This window comes from Xiphias gladius, chromosome 11, assembly GCF_016859285.1.
Source record: "Xiphias gladius isolate SHS-SW01 ecotype Sanya breed wild chromosome 11, ASM1685928v1, whole genome shotgun sequence".
Lineage (NCBI taxonomy): Eukaryota > Metazoa > Chordata > Actinopteri > Istiophoriformes > Xiphiidae > Xiphias > Xiphias gladius.
In genome coordinates, this window is record NC_053410.1 from 5316907 (window position 1) to 5339136 (window position 22230).

The 22230-nt window shown below is 40.0% G+C and overlaps 1 protein-coding gene across 1 annotated transcript in view; it reads left to right on the plus strand.

The window, feature by feature from the left end:
* Nucleotides 1-3481: 3481 nt before the first annotated feature.
* LOC120796409 (contactin-associated protein-like 4) overlaps nt 3482-22230 on the plus strand; it is a 64026-nt gene continuing 45277 nt past the window's right edge. The window contains exons 1-2 of the mRNA XM_040139225.1: nt 3482-3552; nt 22079-22189. Coding sequence (XP_039995159.1) covers nt 3519-3552; nt 22079-22189 — 145 coding nt within the window. The 5' untranslated portion in view covers nt 3482-3518. The remainder of the gene's footprint in view (nt 3553-22078; nt 22190-22230) is intronic.

Genomic DNA, 22230 nt, shown 5'->3' on the forward strand with positions numbered 1-22230 from the left:
GTTCTCACCATTCATGGTAGGATCTCAGACACATGAAACCCAGACATTTTACACTCTACTTTTCAGAAAAGGAAATCACGAACAAAAACCACTGTGGCTTCTTTTTTGTTGCCAGTTATCTGGTGTCCCTGCATATATAAGTATGGGTCAAATCCTAGTATATATCTGTACCGTGTATGGTCAATGTGTGAAATTGAGGACTTTGTTGAGAACTTTTGTGGAACCACGGTAAACATCAACTTTCAATGGAAAGTAGCTACAGCCCTGCTGGAAAAGTCCCTAAATGTCGCTAGATGACGTAATAGACTTGTTAGAATATTAATGAAGTCATCGCGTCGTCTTTGCAGCCTGCCTCTTGTCAGCCAGTTTCAGCCCTTTATCTGTTTGCTTTCTCTCCTACTGTCTGTGCTCACATATACAGTATTGTAATACAGCCGAATTCCCGATAAACCTGTTCTCACTTACACGTTTTTCTGTTTCTGTTGTCAGACAAAGGAACGAGTATGAAATAGTGACTGAAACGCGGCCCTTTAAGACCACATGTTAACCAGCAGGCGCTCCCAAGCCACTTCCAAGCTGCTGCTCTGAACCGCTGAAATCCTGATTTCATAACCGCGACGTCGTCTGACAGAATCATCATAGCGCTTGTCTTTAACTTATGTGTATGTTATTTCAGCTATATATGTTTTTTTTAAATATAGCCGAAATAACATACACTGTGCTGTGATATGGGCCATATTTACTTTAGAAAGTTTTAAGCTCATTCACGTCTGTGTCAGCTGCCGTGCCGTCAATTGTTTGAGACTCATAGAGAGGTGTGCATGTGTAGGGGAAATACTGGCGACTCTCTTCTATGGAAAGTAGCTAAGGTTTGTCCAAAATGTTGCTAGATTTGTTGCCAGGTTTTTTTTTTTTTGTGTGAAAAAAAGTCACTAAAGTTGGCATAACTGCCTGTAAACACCCCCCTGAAGACGTATCAGAAACTATTTGTTCCAATTCATTTTGAAAGAGCAACGGCCAACGAGGAAACTCCATCACTCAGATGGCCGACCAATGGTGTAACTTTATCACTCGGTCACGCGGAAAAACAAGGTCTTATCCAAATCTCAATATGGTTAAGTCAACAAAGTCGCCAGAAAAGAAAACCAACAAAAAGCAAAATGTAAAAAAAGGTGTTTCTGAAAAACTCAGACTGAACGAGCAAAGGTGCTTTTTGCAGTCAAGGACCACAGCGATTGCAAACAAGAAGGAAAAATTCTAAGTCCTAAGTATTATATTATAAATAAATATATATATAAATATATATATAAAAATTAGAGCTGCAACAAATAGTCGATTAATCGATTCGTTGACAGAAAGGTAATCAGTAACTATTTTTGTTGTTCAAGTAATTGTTTCATGTAAGCAAAAATGCGAACCATTTGCTTATACCAGCTTCTCACATGGGTGGATTGATGCTTTTCTTTATCAAACATAAAAGCAAACTGAATATCATTGGGTTTTGGACTGTTGGTCAGGCAAAACAAGACGTTTGAGGATGTCACCTTGGACTGAATGAAATTAAAGGTTTTTTTCAGTGTTTTCTGACATTTTATAGACAAACCGATTAACTGAATAATCGAGGAAATAGAAGGCAAATTAATCGATAATGATAATAATAGTTTCAAAGACAGACACTTGAATGGCACAGGACGTGTCAGAAAATGAGTGTGAAAAGATATCAAGAGGAAGGAGGGGCTGCAGGAATCACACAGGAGATAAATGAAGAGGCACTGTAAAACCTATCCAATAATGACATCCCATCTGTCTTCACAGTGGAATACGTATAGATCAAATCATAACTACTGAAAAAGATGTCGACAAAGGCCAGCCAAATGGTGCAGGTGTCAGTTTGCAATACTAAAGGCTTTTTATCATCCTAAGGACTCCGAGCGCTCTGGCTTTCTCTTTCTTGTACGCCAATAAAGCCCTTTGAATTTAAATTGGAATTTTACCAAAAAAAGGGGGGAGAGACAGACAAATGGTCCAGCTTTCTCTGGAGAGAGAGTGCTCGCCCACTGCTGTGAAAGAGATTTCACACCCAAATTTTGGTTTGTAACCTCCTGGGGGAGGGGGAGGGATGGTACTGAACTCCAGCATTTCCCCAGTGGATGAAGGGTAAGGATGTTCCTCGCCACCATGTTGGCAACACCCTACTTTGTTACACCGGCTGGTTGGACAGGTATATCTTATGTATTTTGCAAATGCAGCTTGAGAACAAATTAAAAAAGCACATATTTATAGATTCAATTCAGTTCAGTTCAATTTTATTTATATAGCGCCAAATCATATCAATCATAATCATAACAATAATTTATAGACGTAATGTTAGTGTTCTTAAAGCATTATCTTATAATCAAAGTATTCTCCGTCCTTCCACATCTTTGTACATTTTTGCTTTCAAACCGAAGCTAGTATGGCCTGGATCCCTGTAATGTTTAGATATCAGCTCCCTGATTCGTGACATTAGTTAAAAGCCTTTTCAATACACTGCCCTTTCCAGTTGGACCAAGGTACAGAAGAAGTTAAAATTGTCTCTTTTGCACTTTAGGCGTATTAGTTTGTTTTCAATTTATTTGGATGGTATTTGAAAATTCAAATACTTGGATTGTCATCTTAACTGCGTATTGTTTTTGCACTTTGACAGTGTTTTAGCCTGCTCATGTCGTCTGCACTGTGGTTTTATTTGGCTTTAGCATCTTTAGCATTTGGATGCTCTGGCTAAATAAAGGAAATGAAACATGGCCAGTTTCACTAGATTTCTCTCCCAGGAAGGGGTGGTAATCTTATTAATTTTTTTTTTTTACAGAGAATGAAAATCTATAAATAGATTTTGAACAGTCATTTTAATTCCTGTATCCTGTCTCAGTGGGCTACTTTCATCTGATTTGCTGTGACTAAGTCAGTGTGCTGGGCATCCCTTTCCACCAGACCTGAACTGCTGGATTACATGACGACACACAAACTGCGAGCAGCAGCCCGGAGCCTAATGGGACCTGAAACAACTCTTTCCCAAACATTTTCAGGGCAGAACAGTGTAGCCTGCAGTGGGTTTTCTGCTGAAGGATCAAGTCCTTTTAATGACTAAGTACCTTTCGCTGGGCTAGTGACAGTAGTGAACCCCCCCCCGGTGTCTCTCTAGCTCTCTCACTCTCTCCCCCCTAGTGTCTCTCTCCCTCTCCCTCTTCTATCCCCTCACTCTGCAGAGTGCAGCCAAACAGAAAGCAGCCTCTTGCCTCTGCTGTCATCATTGTGGAGCCGGGCGGATGCTGCTGAGCGCTGAGGACCCAGAAGTGCAACATTCACCTGGGATCTGCAAAGTGTGAGGGTGTGGAGGAGGAGGTGGAGTGGAGTGCAGAGGAGAGGAGAGGCAGACTTTCTCTCGCCTTCACTTGGTGGGCTTTTCTGCAGCACCCTTCCACTTCATCATGGATCTCTGGAGTAAAAAAGTCCGGGGAATTATTACACAGGTCGCCCTGATGCTTTTCAGCTCATTTGGGGTAGCAAGAGGAGGTGAGTACTCTGAGAATTTTATTTTAGGCGACAGTAGAAATCTGATGTGGAGTTTTGGAACTGCTGCTGTTCAGTTTACATTCATTTCAAATGTTGATAGCTCATACAGGTATTTTTATGAACTAAATAATGCAAATGAGACTTTTCGAGAGGCATCTGGATTCAGGAAACATGCACAGCAATATCTTTTCATTGATTTCTTTTCATGCATTTTATGCACAGATTTCCGTGCCTCTCACCGCAACGGGGCAATGGGAGCCAGTGTAGCAACCATGTGGGTGGGGAAACTGAATGAAAAACACCTTCCTCCCCCTTAGCTTATTAAACAGCTGCCCTTGAGCAAGGCACTCAGAGCCCCACCTGCTCCAGTGAAGCTGCTGTGGTAGCAATTTAATGTGCATATGGCTGCATGGATGTGAAGCAGAGAAATCACTCTTATTAGAGAAGTTTTGTGCGTTTCATAATTTCATAGTTTATATGTTATTTGTTCTCAGAGGTTTTGATGCTGATGGCGGTGACCAAAATGCATTCAGTGTTGTTTATGGAGAAGAAAATGAGCAGCAGGAGGAGGAAGACTGTTCACATGTCTATGCTTTAGTCCAGTCGAAACCAAACTTTACACTAAAACACTGACTTGTTTTCCCCTGTTCTCTTCATCTTTTTCTTTGTCAGCTTGATTTTTTGATCTTCACATTCCTTTGTGGAGGGATGTTTCTTAAAGGGGCTTCTTTTTTATTCATGTGGTTTTTTAAATTTGTTTTTCTCTTCTTTTCCAGTTTTAAATCAGTTTACATTTTTCTCTAATTTCTCTGCATAATTTATAAAACTTATAACTTTACAGTGGATTGGTTGTGATGGGGCACAGTGTGGAGCACCAATTGTATGTGTAAAATCTGAGTTATCACTTAAAATGGAATTAAAAAAAAAGAAAAACTAACCCAAAAAGCTTGGATGCCATAAGCCCATACATCATTGATGCCCCATTTGGTATCCTGATCACATCACCGTGTTGATGGAAATTCGTACAGAGGGATCATTCTATATAGGAGCTGTTTGCAGGTACTAAACACAGTCATACCAGCGAGAATACTGCTTACACAGCCTAATAAAGTGGGTGTCAGAGGATAAATGTTTATCCAGCATGAAACCGATGCTGTGTTCAAGTGTAATTTGAATCAACATCTCTTACCAAATAAGATTTATCAAACCTTTGAGAAAATAAAATGCCACTAAGGGATTCGGTGTGAGCAGAGCTGGGACACTCAGATAAATGGTAGATATTACCACAAAAGGTTTATATTCCCCTTGACAGACAACAGCTGCTGGAGAGACACAAATTGACATTATGGGCTTTTAAAGAGTAAAATAAGGGAGATAAAGAGCTTGAATTGCCCTGTAGGAAATGGTTTGGACTCAGCAGAGAAACCATAACCAAAAGAAAAGAAAATGCTGCTATCTCTCGTAAATCAATAAGTAGTACTTGAAACCCATTTTGCCCTCTTAGAGAGCAAACATACAGTACATCATCCATTTAATAATCTGAGATGCCCAGACCTCTCTCCACATTTCATTTGACTTTGTGTTAGTGCTGAGCCAATGCCACAGGCAAGGTCTGACTCGAGCTATTTGTCAGAGTGAACAAGGAAGGTAAAAACGTCGCGAGAGGGCAGATGTTTCTGTTTCTGCAGCCAGTCCCAATGACCACGTTCAGCACTGAAGCGGCAGTGTGCTTATGTATTTAGGGTGAGCAGTGGGTGGAGCGGTCAGAGAGACCGTTCTGTGACAGGATGTTTGAGGAAGTCTGTCATGAACTGCACTGTTTTTCCATGAAGAATCCTCGAGAAAGGAAAAGAAGAAAGGTCTCCGTACATCAGCTCACGTGGGGTATCAACTACAGAAGCATTCAGACAATAGCTTAAAGAAGCAAAATGCTTAGAAATTAGAAATCAGATTACACATTGGAACAGACATTAATGCTGCTTGGTGGGTGGCAGCCATGGTGTTTAGAGAATACAGAAATCTTTCAGGGAATATTCAGCCCAGTGACCCTTGGAGCTACTTAATGATAGAGGGAAAATTCGCACCTCACGATTTACACTGACTGAGCACTTTAGTAGGAAGTACTGTGCACCTGCTTATTTATGAAATTATCCAATAAGCCAATCGTGTGGCAGCGGTGCAATGCATAAAATCCTGCAGGTACAGGTCAGGAGCTTCAGTTAATGTTCACATCAAACATCAGAACGGGGAAAAAATCCGATCTCAGTGACTCTGACCGTGGCAGGATTGTTGGAGACAGAGTATTTCCTAAACTGCTGATCTCCTGGGACGTTCATGCACAACAGTCAGTGTCATCACATTTTGTAGGACGATGCAGAAAATGCAGGATTAGGAAAACATTCATTTGAAAATATCATGATATTACGACAGCAGCATACTGTAGGTATGGGGAGGGGTTGGAGATTGGGAGCATCCTGAATGTTGAAAAGGTGGGGAATTTGTGTTTCAAGCCACAACTGTCAGCACTTGGCAAAGCTGTTGTCACATCATTAGAGATGATCAACAAACTCTTTTTTTTCCTATGCTGCAGACAAGAAAAATGAAATTATATGTATATATATCTATACAAATATAGGTATATATACACATATATTCATATTTTATACCTTTAAAAATAACCTGCCAACACATTACTGAACTAAATGACAGAGTTCAGTAGTTCAGTAATGAATCCTGGATGCCTTCCTCATCAGTCTAAAAAATATTGCTCTCTGAGTCATACATTACTTACTCTGGGCAGATCTCTGTGTTAAATGCATGACCAAAACAATAAATATACTGTATGTCGTTATTTTAATTCTATAATATTTGCCCTTTGCAAGCATCTGTATCCCTCTGGAACAAAGTTAACATTGTTCAAACACAGAGTGAATTTGTGCTGCTCGGTTCATTCGATTTGTGTTCACAGTCTATTGTGTAATTTTCTCCTGATACACTAAAGCACCTGCTCAATCAGCACCTGCGCCTGCCCTCGGGTGATTCTGCATGTAAGGGAGAGCTCGGTTGCAGTTTGGTGGTGGGATTCGTCCGAGATCACCGAGCTCAGCAAAGAAATTATATGCTGCATAGAAATGCAGTTTAATGAAGTTATGGTTGGGGAACAGCAGAGCAGAGAGAGCTGAGCAGGACTGAGCAGGAAACCCAGCAGCAGCTCTGAGCGGAGCAGGCGGAGGGCGGAGATAGAGTTGATATGGCTGATGTCCCATCAGAATACTGAGGTAAATGCATCACTTATCTAAACAGTGCAGCAATTCGCCCACTGTGATTTGGCAATCCACGTCAAATTCATGTTCGGTTTTTAACGAGGGCAAAAGTCCCATTTTACTCTTTGTTTGGTGGTATACCGTAAAACAGTCAGACATTGTGCTCACTTATTATCACAGCTCTTCTTCTTTCTAAAAATATATTCCAGTGATTTTTTTATGCATTTATTAACGTACTTAAAGGTCCGCCACACCCATGCAGATGTTTTCAGTTATTCTGGCCGATTAGACCTCAGCTCAGGCTGAAGTTGGGCGGGGCTGTGCTGGGATTTGCATGAGGTCGCCAAACCTCTCGTTCTAATAAGAATAATAAAGGTGTAAGTCGTCCTACATGGAAGGTGCAGTCACAGCTGCATTTCTGTTTGAAATCTCAATCATTGTCATTTTGCGTTATCACTGACAGCTGTAGAATTGACCACACTTCACTCATCTCTAAAATGCATTGCACTGCATTGTGGGATTGCTGGCAGAAAGTAGTGTACGTGCCATGGACACAGTGGCGTGCGATGACAGCAGACTGTCTGTCTTTCCTGTGCTGAAAATCTCTCTCCTGCATCTTGCTGCACTCTGCCTGGACATCTTCCCCTATTAGGGTTATTCCTTTGAACTGACGGTAAACATATCAGATGCTCAGTATAGAGGAAAAATATCCTCTCTGATAATCTTAAAAATATTTCCCATTGACTGACAAGGTCACACTCCAGCGACACTGCAGAATCCTTTTGACCGAGGTGATTAGATACTGAATTGAGATGACAAAACCGCAGTGTAATTTGCTCGTTCACTTGCTACTGCTACCTCTTAACGCTCGGGAGGAAAAGGCTGTTGACGCCATTTTCTAACGGGCAAGCGCCGTTTTCATAACCATCAGCGCATGTGTATGATAATGCTCGCAATATCATGACTGATCTCAGAGTGGTGGAAGCTGAGTCAAGGGCAGCCTGTCTGTAGCCAGCTAAGGCTAATCAGCCCTATATGATCCCACGATTATCCTCAATGCACAAGTGCGAATGTCCCGAAAAATTTCTGCGGGACGGAACGTTGTTCTGAGACGTAAGGAGAGATACCACTTCCGCTTCAGTATCGCTCTGACTGATGGCTACTTTCAGCTTTAACAGGTCAAGCACTGCTTTCCTCGCTTGTCCCGCATGGGCGCTACTTTTTTTTTGTGGAAATTTTTGAGGGCAATATACTATAGAGTGGATGATTGTCACAGGATTTGGACACTCAGTTGAAATGAAAGAGGGTAAATATAGTGCAGTCCATAGTAACTAGGGAGGGATTTTGGACACAGCCTGTATTATTGTTTTAGTATTTGCCATACTGATTTTTTGATATTACCATGAGGGGGCAGCAAACTCAAGACATTCAAAATCATAGGGACTTTGAATGATTTTTTTGTGGTTGGTGTCCTCTTTTTCTGTTTCTCTGTTCTTTAAGATTAAAAGTTCAGTTCTTCCTCCTTTCTTTTTAACACATGCATGCTGTTTGCATATGCTCTTCAAAGGCGTTCAACTTTTCATTCAAAATTGTCCCTCGCAAATTGCGTGAACCTACTAAATCCAGCTGAATGCACAAGCACTTACCACATCTCCCCCAATTACCTGCACAATGATCCCTCAAATGCATTTAAGCAATAAGCAGAAGCCGTTGTCACTGCTGACATACAGAGAGTGAATTGATGAAAGTGCGCTTCCAGGATGCTGCGTCTGTCAGAGAAAAAAGGCGCACAACTGTGGACAATTCAATTCAATTCAATTCAGTTCAATTTCATTTACATAGCGCCAAATCATAACAGAGGTTTTCTCAGGGCACTTTTCATATAGAGCAGGTCTTTACCGTACTCTTTATAGTTATATTTACAGAGACCCAACATTCCCTCATGAGCGAGCACTTGGCGACAGAGGCAAGGAAAAACTCCCATTTAACAGGTAGCAACCTAGAGCAGAGCCCGGCTCATGGTGGGTGGCCGTCTGCCTCGATTGAGAGAGAGAGAGAGAGAGAGAGAGAGAGAGAGAGAGAGAGAGAGACAGAGAGGGTGGGGGCAGGAGGGGGGAAAGAGAAACTAATAATTATAAAAATAGGGTGAATAATAATGCTAATGAAGTTAAATGTAATAATAGTAATAATAATCATAATAATTGACGCTATGGGTGTTGAGCAGGATCACGGGGGAAGTAGGTGGTTTCAGATCCAGACCCTGCAGCACCAGGGGGAGGAAAACCTGCAAAAAGCAACAGAAGGAGAGAGGAGAGGGATGAGAAATCACAAAACTACAGCAGATAGAAGAACTCAAGCTAGCAAAGAGCATTGTAAGACATCACAGAGGTGCATTAGGTCATGTCAAATTTTCCCTCCATGTCTATCTCTTGAGTATGGCATTGCCTAAGTCCCCCATGGAATTGTTATCGCGCAGCCGATTTGGATCCAGTGGAGTGTGTCTTCGAATCGCAGCCTAATGACAGATAGCACCACTGCTCTCCTAACCTGTGTGTCTGTGCATATGTCCCGGAGTGTCTGCAAATGCACATGAATCTGTGTTCTTGTGTGTGTGTGTGTGTGTGTGTGTGTGTGTGTGTGTGTGTGTGTGTGTGTGTGTGTGTGTGTGTGTGTGTGTGTGTGTGTGTGTGTGTGTGTGTGTGTGTGTGTGCCTGTGTGCATATAATGCCTATAGATGTGGTTAGTGTGCATGTGTGTGCAGACACCGAACGGCTCACCACTCACAGTCACCAGTCTCCGAGGAGAGTGGTTCTCAAGTTCAAACTAATGTGTCAGTAGATGCTGCATCTAGGGAGAGAAGAAGCAGAGGAAGTGTTGTCTTCTCTCCGCTCAAATTCAGCTGGTTCTGTCCCAAAGCTGTTTAGAGGTGGGGATGGTTGGCCGATGACGGATGCTACGCTGTAGACCCTGGTGCGTTTGCTTATTCAGCAGAAGATTAAACGATGAAAGTATTTTTACTCTAGTTTTAAGTAGCATAAACCCTTTTTTAACCACAACTACAGGGACCTATACAGGGCCTGAAAGCTGTCTAGTACAAACACAACAATGTTATAAGTTTGTATATTATTATCATTATTATTATTACAAAAACGGGAATGTTAAATCTAATGATTTAGGCTTTAGGCTATTAAACTGACTGTGGTAAAAGTTAGGATTATGATTAGAGTCGGTTTAAACTTGATAAGACACTTTGATCCCATGCAGGGAAATTGAAATGTCAGAGCAGCAGTACAAGGATGGAGGCATACTGTAGTATAAATAAGTAACTTATGTGCATATCAAGACATCATACTCTCATTTTATAAAAATTTCATTGCATCCGCATCATTTTGTTGCATGGTCAAAAGCCTCTTGATAGGAGGCAAGCTCAAGGAGCACATCACATGATTTGTATTTTAAATGTGATGAAAAAAAATTTGATGTTAAAAAAAAAAGTTAAAAAAAAATTACCAAATCTGGCAGTGGAGCTGACGGAAAAATTTGATTGTGCTAATAATTTCAGCCACAATATCAGAATTTGATATTTTTCAGTGCGCTGGATATCTTGAGAGGAACATAAACATGCGAATATAATCTAATTAGTCTGGATGCATTGGGCATTTCCCAGCAAAATCCCACTTACATTTATGATTCATGAGACACTGGAGTTTGTGACAGCGGAGATGAGAAAAGTGAGAAGAAGCTCAGGAGAAAGCCCGTCTCATATTTCTTCTTTAGTGTCATTTATGAAAATGCGTGTTCAGAGGAGGGGAGCCATGAATGCGATATGATGAAGCCAAGGCTACATTACGGCAGCAGCGGCCATCGGGGTAAACTTGGAGCCATCAGTCAGTAATCTGGATTTATTGACCCAGAGACAAATAGTTAAGTGATAAAACTGACAGGGGCCTGCAGATCATCCATCTGAGTTTGTGACGCATTGATATTTGCTCAAGGCCGGTCCCACTGACGCTCTGGCGCACTAAACACACACTCATTCATCACATGGCCCCGTCATCACCTTAGATGACTTGTACTTGGTTCAAGAATCTGTCAAACTCTGCTGAGGTCAGGGCTCTCCGTCACTCTGCATCGCAGTGCAGAAGCAACACTGGTATTCTTGAGCTAGGCATGAGAATCCCGAGGGGTACTCTGATCTTCTAATGGAGGATGCAGGTGAAACCGTTGGTGTCGATGAAGTTATTCACTCTTCTCTAATAGATTCTAGCCAGGGGAGAGATGATTGTGATGACGAGGAGGGATGAAGAAGAGGAGGATGATACTGTTAATAATGATGATACAGAAGATTAGTGTGATAATGATGATGATGATGTAGAAAGTAGATGGAGTAGATGATAAAGAATATGATGATTATAAACATGAAGACGATGACAAAGAAAAAGACACCATGATGATTATAATGATGATGATGATGATGATGATGATGATGACTATTAAGAATAAAAAGTAGAAAGAGTAGATGATGAATGAGAACATGATGATAATGATGACCATCATCCCTTCCTCTCACGATGATGACGTCATGATCTTGACCACAAAGGATGAAGATGAGGAGGACGAATATAATGACGATAAAGAAGGTAAAGGTGAGGAAGAAGAAGACGATGATGGACAAAATGAAAATGATGACGAAGAAAAAGATGACGAAGCTAGCTTCAGATGAAGATGTTGGTGATGATGAATGCGATGAAGATATGAACAAGAAAAAGAAGGTGATGATGATCGTGATAGGAAAAAAAGAGGAAGAAGAAGATTATGATAGTGTTAGTGATTATGCTAATAATGAATATGATGAAGGTGATGAAAATGATGAAGAAGGATAGAACTTTCCATCAACTGAACTAGCAACCTTTCAGTTTCTCCCTGACCTTTCTACCTTTGGTCTGTCTCCTGAACCCCTATAAAATCCCCTCTACTGTGCTACTTTTTATTAATGAACACACTGCTCCTGTGCTCAGTGCTGTTTATATTTTTTCCACATTGTATCAGAATGACTTGTTATTTATTGCCACTGTCTTGGGTATAATATATTAACTTAATGTAGCTCAAATGGATGCCGCTGACAGTTGATTACTATTCCTAACATACATTTTTTAGAATGTCAGATCCAAGACGTTTCATTTAGAATTCAGCAGACAACTAATATGATATTCTGCAGTTGCGAGAATCCACTTCTGTGGATTCTTGAGGAGTCCTTGGCATAATTTAACAAAACATCTACATACGGGAGCTGTCTCCACATTTCTTTAGACTGTAAATTGCCAGCTGTTCCCTCTCTCTCTCTCTCTCTCTCCAAGCTGCCACAAGGGATAATTAGATCAGATGCAATGTCTAAGTAAAGGTGGCTGTATAAGAAATAACACTGGTATTAAAGACTGTAGCTGACATTGAGCACCACGGGAAAAAGTTGAGACGATGCCAGCACTTTAAGACGCAATCGAGATGAGCTATCAGAGGAGCAATTTAATGACTGAGTTAATGAGGTGGAAGAGATAACGCAGAGAGAGGAGAGCATACCTGCAGTTCCTCTAGTTCTGGTGTTTTAGATCAGGGTCAGTTACGGAACAGCAGCCCTGCAGCCGGCAAGGCTTCACTGACAAATCTACAGGTGACAGCTGATAAAGCTCTTACCTACTGTGGCCCCACATTGCGAATGTATTGATAATATTGGTGCATTGCAAAGTCCTGTGATTAACTGTCAATAATGGTGAATCCCTAGCTGGTGCCATGTAAATACTGTGATTCCGCAATGAAGGATGATTCAAGTTTCAAGTCTTATTACCTCCACCAAGCAGGGTATGTTTTCACCCGTGTCTGTTTGTTGGTTTTTTTGTTTGTTTGTCAGCAGTATTACGCAAAACGTACTGAACCAATTTGCTCCAAACTTGGTGGAGGAATGGGGCACGGGTCAGGGGAGAACTCATCCCATTTTGGTGCGGATCCAGTTAATGTGGCAGATCCAGGAGCTTTTTTTTAATCACTTTCTTTAACATTGCAAGATTCGGTATTTTTTAACATTTTCGTCAGTTTCTCAGGAAATATTATATGGATCTTAATGTAAAAAAAATCTGACATATTTATGGTGTTGAGATCCATTAAATTTTTTTAAATTTGGTGTGGGTCCTGATTATAATCCAGATCTGGTGGAAGAAAATGCTGAATCTGCATTTTATCTGTCTATTTCTTTACTATGATTTATGAGAAATTAATCATTTCTGTTATCAGACTCTTTCCTTTTTTCCTTTTCTTTTTCTATCATAAGAGCTAGACAGACGTGTAGTATTGTTTGGTCTTGGTAGTGATATGCGCTCCCCTGAGTGCCATTCTAGTTGCACTTCTTTTTTGTTTGTTTGTTTGTTTTGCTGTGATTCTCATCTTCTTTTGTATCGTGCATACTAAGTAGCTGTCACAGCTATGAGCAAACATCAGAGGACAGTTTGTAATGATCATAAAAACTGTCAAAGCGCTGACAGCAACGGTAGCAACTGCACTCACTGGGATAATTAACCGTAAGCATCAAAGGTTCCCCACCACCACCGCAATGTTGAGAAAAGTATCTGTATGTCCAGATTGATTCTTCACATCGTGCACGTGAGATAAACCATGAAAACAATGACGATGTCCATTACCTGTTACACATTCTTATTTTCTGGTGGCGCAGAACCTAATGTAGTTACGACGAAATTCGATGAAATTCGATTTCGAAGTTCGAAATGATTTTTCAGCAACTTCATACTATGAAACGTCTGCAAAGGCCGAAACATGCATCATAACTATTTGCCATGGTCGTTACATCCATGCAAATTTCTCATTGCTCCACAAAAGGAAATGATGTGAAATATTCATAAGCAATGCTTTGCATATTTATCAAAGTGTTGTGCTGAGCTCAAGCAAGCTGTAACATAAACTACAGCAATAATCTTACATAACAGCAGAAATTAAGATATTAGGCATTTTGTTGGAGTAGTACCATGATTTTTAATAAATATCATCATAAACTAGGTGTTCTTCAGAAAAAAAGAAAACATCCAGTCTTTGACTTACATCATTTCATTGCAAACATCCAAGCTCAGGGACTGTACATTTGTATATTACTTTAATCAAAGTTGGATATCATTGAGGCAGATTTAAATTTTTAAGAACATGTTCCTGTGTTGGTGCAGAGGACATTAGACTTTGAAAAAGACCAACTCTGGGTGTAAATTAGAGACAGCGGGTTGAATTTTAGGACTCTGTCCTTCAAAGGGAAAGCCCGGGCCCAGTCCCCCGTGTCAGCAGGCCACTTCTGAAATCTGTTTGTGTTTGTTACTGAACCCCTGCCAACTTCAGAAGTGCTGATCAGTAGCTTATGCTGAGCACTGATCTATCTGTGAATTACTGCTTCGGAAATCAATAGAGTAACACAGAAGAAGGAGATGTTGATTATCAGCGCAGAACTTTTCAACAGGTGATTGCGTTTTAAGGTTTCCTCGGGGCGGAGGCTGTAGCACGAAGCCATAATGAAGTGGGACTGCAGCACTGGTGTTGGCAGTGAAATGGTGTCACGTGTCACTGACCTGTATCGCAGACACACACATACACACACACACACACACACACACACAGTCTGTCTTTGATGTTTATGTATAATTTAGGCCTCTGCAGTGCCGGCGAAGGCTGAGTGCACATGATGGGTGTTGAACAAAAACCTTGGTTTGTTCAAAGACCAGCCGGCCTCAGCATGGCAACATCACAGTCATCACTGTATTGTTGTTTTCACATTAATATTGTGTAGAGTAAATTCTTCCGCTGGTGAAGTGTTGCAGCGTGTTTGAAACTATTTTCCTTCTCTTGTTGAACTCATTATCTCAGTTTTGAAATGTGATTTTGTCGTACATTGGGGCTGGACAGTGTTTCATGCTATGATTTGACTAAATGGAAGAGCATGAAGAATTTTTCCTGTCTTTGCTCAAATGGCAAAAAGTAAAATGTGTATAAAATGAGATTAGGTCCCATGCTGTGACAAAAGGCATATTCTCATTCATATCATTAACTAGTAGCTACCAGCTATTTTGAAGACTTTCTAACAAATAATGCATTGGATTCAGTGTTTTGATGATTTTAATGTCTTTTAGATAATGGATATTAAAGAACAGCCAACAACAAGTTCTTCCACCAATGCACTTGTGATTTTAAGTCATTTTGTTCCATTTATTCCAACATCACTCCCCTGGAAAAGTTTTGAAATGCCTTGTTCAAGGGCACAATGTCAGTTATATTTTTCCTGACAGGTCAGTGATTAAAGTCTGTAGCTTTCTCTTCATGTGCCAGATTCTCTAATCTTTACAGCACTGCAGCCAGGGGGGGTTTCAGTTTTCTGCCTGTGTAGATAGGATAAAAGTTAAACCTGACAAATTCTGAGTAAAAAGGACTCGCAAGAGAGTATTGCCCTTTTGGTAATCAAAATGGTAGAATAATTTGCACAATTTACGTGGTGATGTCAGGAAACAGCTGGAAGAGGTGTTTCTGAAGTCGCCGTGAGTAGAATGTAAAGTTAATGGTTGAAACTTCATTTTTGCAAAAAAGTTTAAATTTTAGTGCTGCTTCAAAAGAGAAGAACTGAAAGCAGTTGTGGTGAAGAGAGCGCTCTTGACATGCTGCCAGAAACCTAAACTTGAATCTAAACGTTATGGAGGTGCTTGGACAGAAATGATTCACTACTTTTGCTTCCCGAGGTGCTACTTATGTTTTTGAATGCCCTTGTCCTAAATTATATGTGGGTGTGGCAGTGAGTACGCTCGGAGTAGGTCATGCATCGGTAAACGCAAGAGCAGTACCAGCAGGAAGGACTTCTACCTTCCCCGTTGCTTACAATTTCCTGCATGGAGTGCGGACACTTTTACAGTGTTAAAATTCTCCACCACACGGAGGGTCAGGCCGCCCCACCAGGGGAGGAGACTACAAAGAGTTTCTGCTCAGAGCAGAAGCCCAGTGGATTTTTAATCTGGGTACCACATACCCAGTGGGACATAATCAGGAACTTGAGCTTGTTTGTTTGTTTGTTTGTTTATTTTTTCTTTGGCTTCTCTTTGGTCTCTGAGTGTTTTGTGTGTTTGTAATCAAGGACATTCCAAACACAGTCCATATCTGCATGTCAGATTATATCCAGTTTATATTTGTTATTTGCTCTATGTGCAGTTCATTTTTGTTTGTTTTCATGTTACTTTCTCCCCACCCTGTATAATTAATTTTTTTTTTAAATTGCTTAATATGCTTCCACGAACAGATTGAATATGTACTGTATATATACTGTATATTTTACTGTATATTGAGCTGCTGACTGGCATTTTCCGACCGGACAAGCTTCAGAAGGCCTAGTGTCACAAAAAAATACCAGCGTGCAAGGCATGTTTATGACTGTCAGACGATGGACTGGAAACATTGTTTTTCATCATCCATGTCCTGATCCTCTCCGCTCAGTAAAGACAGGCTCCTTTCTTCAGCCGGAGAGGCGTGAAGGGAGGAAGGCAGATAGGTTAAGGTAGAAAACACGGAACAGTCTGATGAAAAATACGGATAAATCCCACCGGATCAAATTAGTGGCCCATTAATGTCAGACAACTGATGCCTCAAAATCCTCAAAGTGGTGCAGAAAACATTTCTCTCCATTTTCTCTTCTATAATTAAATAATTAGCGCTGACATCTCAGGCTAAACGAGTCACTACTCTGCTAGCCAACTGTTTTAGAACAAGATGAAGAAATGAAACTCAACATAACACACCACAGCACAAGATGTACATATTCTCCTGGGATTACAAAGAGTTTGAGTGAGTGGGAGGCAACATTCACAACTTAATTATTTCAGTTACCGTATTGTTTTTCCACCCATAGCAGTTCTCCCACGGCTTCCATGATCTTATTTATAGATCCTAAGATCCCTGTATTATTACTGCCATCATTTAGACATGTGCTATCCTGAAATTCCCCAGTATCTTCCTCTGAGCAAGGAAGGAGGGATTTGCTCAGAGTGCTCTCAGGCACTCAGAACATCACTCCGGATGACATCTAAATACCAAAAATGTAACGTAAATGTACAGTACATGCACTATTTATGCTGCTCTGTCCCTCTCTCTCTCCTCTTTTCCTTATATTATATTTAAACTTTAATGACTGCATCAGTAGCAGGGAAAAGGGCATAATTCATTACTGTATACAGCCAGGTACGTAGGTATTTGGACCGAAAGCTTTGTTAAGCCCATTGAATTAAAGTTGAAAGTCTACACTGCAATCACAACTTGGTGGCTTCATTTCAAATCCATTGTGGTGGTGTACAGAGGCAAAATTACGCAAGCTGTGTCACTGTCCAAATACTTATGTACCTAACTGTAGATCGGTTTGTCACATCAGTAGAAAAAAAATACACAGTGAACAGTCTTGCCTCTACTTGTTTAAAATGTGGATTGAGGTTATGCCAGTTTGCAACAGGAACACCAAAATTTTCAGTTTGAAGATGACAATTGATGTTTGTGGGAACAAAAAGGCCCTAGCGTGATTATCGCGCTCAGTGAAACACTGCATAATGGTAACATAACTGTGAGAAATGCACAATGAGCAGCACTGAACTATGGCTGTCCATGACCCTTTAAGAGCTATGAACCTGTTAATCTTCTGATTGTTGTTGTTAATTGAAGGGGAGGAGGATGCTCATCAGCTTGATTTAGCTAATTATGAATTCTGTGGGGACGCAGCTATTTCAGGGACATGATAAAGTAGATGCTATTGATGCAGGGTAGTTGGATGAGAAGATGAATGAGAGTATACTGTTGAAGCCCACTCTGCTGGATAAATAATGTTTAAACACATGGATGTGTCGTGGGTCCTGAGAGGGGGCTCCCAAACCTGCAGAGCTTTGAATGTCAGAGCTGTCAAGGTGCGAAAGACTAATGATTCACAATATCTCTGTTTAGGCCAAGGGCTGTTGGGCTAACAGTCCATTAGCAACCAGAACACTCAGTCCTGTGTGTTCCTCTGAAATGTTTCTGCAGCACCTTAAAGAGTGTGCTAAAACCGGTAGAGTGTAAATGTGAAAATGTTAGGTGTGCTTAAAAAATACATTGGAGGAAAAAAACGTAGCTAAATGGAGCCAGCAACATGAACCAAAAGCACTTTGAGCTTCATAATGATGGATTCTGATGTGGGTCGAAGTAACAACAAGACCTGAAACTATCTTTAAAAACAGACTAAGAAACAAGCAGAGCTGACAACGGCAGTTGACTATCTACTGAGCAAGTGTTTGTGTTACCAAACATGATTATGTACAGCTAGCAGTGTATTTATGTACTTTCCCGTGCTTAGCTAGATAGTCTCAGTGGCTAACAATAGCATGTTATTAGAGCTAGCTGGGGGAAAAGGTCTTTCCACAGTGATTTTTCTGATTGTATTTTTTTTTTCAAGAACATTATAAGATTCCAGACATATTTGTAATCCTTTATTTAACTGTTAAAATGTCTTATGACACTATTTATTAACTATTATCTAAATGGATTTATAAATGGTTAAAAAGCAAATATGGCCTGTTATAGAGCTTTATAGCGTGCTGCAGGAATTAGTCCTAAAACCTGGAAGTAACTTCCGGTTCCCTCTTCCCCAAGTCGATGGGTTTTTTTGGATGGGGTTGTGGTTAGATGCCCGAAATAAGTTCTGTGGTTAACACAAGCTCAAGACATTTTCATGTTTTATTCTACGACATAAATGACATCAGTAATACCTCACTCCTATAATACCTATTTTTTTTAACTACGCATCTTAAAAAAAGACGGTTGCTAACAAGCGTCTAAATGAGACTACAGAGGTTGCTGGGGACATTAAATGACATCACACCAAACACCAAGACCGATCTACTCAGCAATCTGCCTTTACAACCTCGTTGTGTTTATGCTCGTGCTCTTGCAAACCATTGCTTACTTTCTAAGAGGAACGGCTTCCGTAGAAGAGGTAAGTGGGCTAAATGAAATTAAAAATTGGAAGCTTCGTGGTGGTGACATTGAAGTCATGCAACAGTGGCGTAGTTCGTTTATAGCCCACTGTCAGCTTTTTACATCTGGTGATTGTATTTTATGCTTCGAACATTAAAAAAGTGGTGTTCATTTATGGAGATTATCTTGCTGAACAATACGTGTAAGTATCATAAACATCTGTTTGTCACAGAGCTTATTTTCTGCAATAATCCAAAAGCCAGTGGAAAAAGCCCATTGGCTTTTTGTCGAGGGAACCATGCTGATGCTAACTTCTGGGTTGGCCTACAAACATACGTCAGAACTAAAAGAGGACACATACTAAGCGTGGCCAGATGAACTCAATTTTGATTGTTAACCTCAACACACACAAAATCTTTTTAATGGTGGTTTATGGAAAAATAACTGTCACATGCTTCAGTAAGGTAATTGAGTTTGACGAGGCCTGATCTTTGAAATTTCTCATCTCAGAAAATTTGTATTGAGACTCTGAAAGGAAGACCTCAGCAAAGCAACTGGGATAGGCAGAAAAATCTAGTATTTTGATGTTTCACAGGATTCCCTTCACTATCGTCAGGGTCACTGTTTAGCAGCTGATGGTCCAGAGTTCAGTCAGCAACCCAAACTCAATTTGTTTTTTTGTTTTGGAAATGCTATATTTTTTCTACCTCCCACATGAAATACAGTAATTCTACTTCTTTCATATCGATTACTCACAGTCTCCTCTGTGACTTTCAGGGAATGGGCCAGAATTAGGTTGTGCTCTTAAGGGTTTTAAAATTTGTTCTGGGTAAAAAGATAATTTAATGTGGGCGCAATGATAAATATCTTTTTCTATTATTTTGAAATAATGTTCACTGCTCTTACTTGTGTTTTATTAATTAGTGTAACAAACCTAACCACTGAAAGAGAAAAAGAGGTCAGTCACCGTTGTTGCCTGGTCAAATGGTTTTGTGTGTTAGGTTGAAGCTATCATGGAGCTGAGACTATCATGTAAGGTCACACCTTTCTGCCTGTGTTGTGAATATACCCATACAAAATCCACACACATAAAATTACTCTGTCTATAAATAAGAAACCATTAAAACACGTTACTTATTTACTATTTTCTAATGCATGAAAACATCCTTTTCACTATTTTGTGTGACCTGAGACTGTTCAATTGCAACAGAAACATTACATTGCATACCTAGTTGTTGTTCTTTTAAATTTATTTTTCATCCCTTTTTTTTTTGTGACACACTTCCCACACACAATGTGCACGTGGGATACTAGTAGTTTACGCAAAAGCCCAATTTGGGGCTGAAAATGACGTAAACAAATGTACTCTTTGGGTTCCCCTGTAATTAAACTGTTGCTTGCATCTAGCAATATGGACAAAGGTATTTTTGCAGTAATTATCACATTATGATGTTGATATTCATACTCTATTCTAAATGACAACAGCACAATTCAAACCTCAAGTATGGTTTATGTTTATTGGAACAAATTCTATACTGTATGTTCTTATGTTTTCAAGATCTCATGCAGTGACATATTCTAGTAAAATTTGAATTCAACATGTACCATGCATGATGATACCTCAATATGAGAAATTTGTCATGTTTATTTTGAGAGGTGATAAATGCTCAGCCCTGTTGTGTCTGTGTTCAGTTATTCCCAGTTCATTGAGTCTTAATGTTCTTGCATTCAGTCTCTACCAACACAGCTCACTTAATGTAAAATTAAAGCCAATGGTGAGACACAGTTCCTCAACCAAAGAATTTCAAGGATTGGAGTTAAATAAAAAACCTGGATGTTTAGAGGCTGATGAGAATGTATTAGATATATTGCAAAACAATAATTATCATTGGCACAGAGATCGTTAATTTATCAATCTGAAAAACAACACACATAGACAGCTAGGGAATACTTGGCATTCTTGGATTTTTTTATATCTTCAGTATACAAAGTTGTTTCACCATACCAGCTGCCAACAATATATGTTTTTAATTGGAGGTGAGGTGCACAGCTGTTGTTGACTTGGAGCTTTCAGAACAGGATATTAACATATTAACACTGCAGCCTCAGCATTACAGCAGTGTACTCAAGCTGTTACTAATTTTGCATATTTCAGTTTCGTAAGCTTTATGTGCTTGTTTATTTTGTCACTACAGCAAGTTTAGTTATACTTGGCTACTGGCTAATCTTCCACTTTACATTTCATTACTTTTGCTTGTGAGTATTTTTCTTTTTCATATCGTCATATTCATTAATTACAGCTGTCTCTGTCATGTAGACTTCCAAAAACCAGCAGATAGTTCTTGGTTAAACTAAAAATACAGAGTAAAATTTTTCATCTTTTAATCATTTATACATTGCTAGTATTTTAGGTTTCAGACTCAATTAATGATATTTTATCGCATTAGAATAGTCTATCGCTGTTATTGTAACACTAACTATGTGTAGCATCATCCAAACAATACACAACTAGAACAAAAAAAAGACAAAATCAAAGTCCCATGAAGAGAGACCAAGGTCAAACTTTCTGTTTAGGTTCCCTTCCTGGGCAGAAATCCAAAACCAAAGCAGTGAGGCCAAGTCTGATTAAATCTCAGCTAAACAAAGTAAAGACAGCTCAAGATCCTTCATTAATATTATCTCACCAAGAGATAACTCTCAGAGACATTTAGCGCTCAGCAAAGCATCCATTATCAAAAGGGGGGGGTTCAGATGAAGATTTCATAGACTTGTTTAAGTTTGCAGCGTGGCGTATTACAAGAAAATACTAACTTATTTAACTAATTGAAAAGAAAAAAATAGTGTAGTTTGTGTTCATGTACTGTCAGGTGCCAGGAGTAAAGCTGACGTTTAACCATCAAAGTGTGTGAGTTATGAAAAGCCTCCCATGATGTCACTCCACCAGTGGTTTGTTTGTCTCATTAATATGTCTGCTCGGGCAGTTAGGACACAGTGCATTAAGTCTCCAGCAGTTTCTCATTACAGTCAAAAAAAGCTGTTTACACAAGGCTAATATAAGGCCTAATAATTTTAGGATTAGGCTCCACAAATGTTCGTAATTCACTTACAGCACTGAAATTGGAGAGAGCATTCTTATTGTGCGGCGACTGATTGTGCCATGAAGGACCGCAGTTTTCAGGGGTATCTTGTTTCCTGCAAATTATTTCACCATTTGAAATCCTCTGTTCTTCCCGATCTGTGATTCACAGAGGCGTGTCACAGTCCGCTGGTGTCGACTCTACTGCCATCATCCTTCAGGAGCTCTTCACAGTTGTCCAGCAGCCACGGGCCAGGCTTTGCTAAGCTGAACCGGAGGGAAGGTGAGTAACAGTAACTCCCACAAACCGTTGTCATGGCGGTA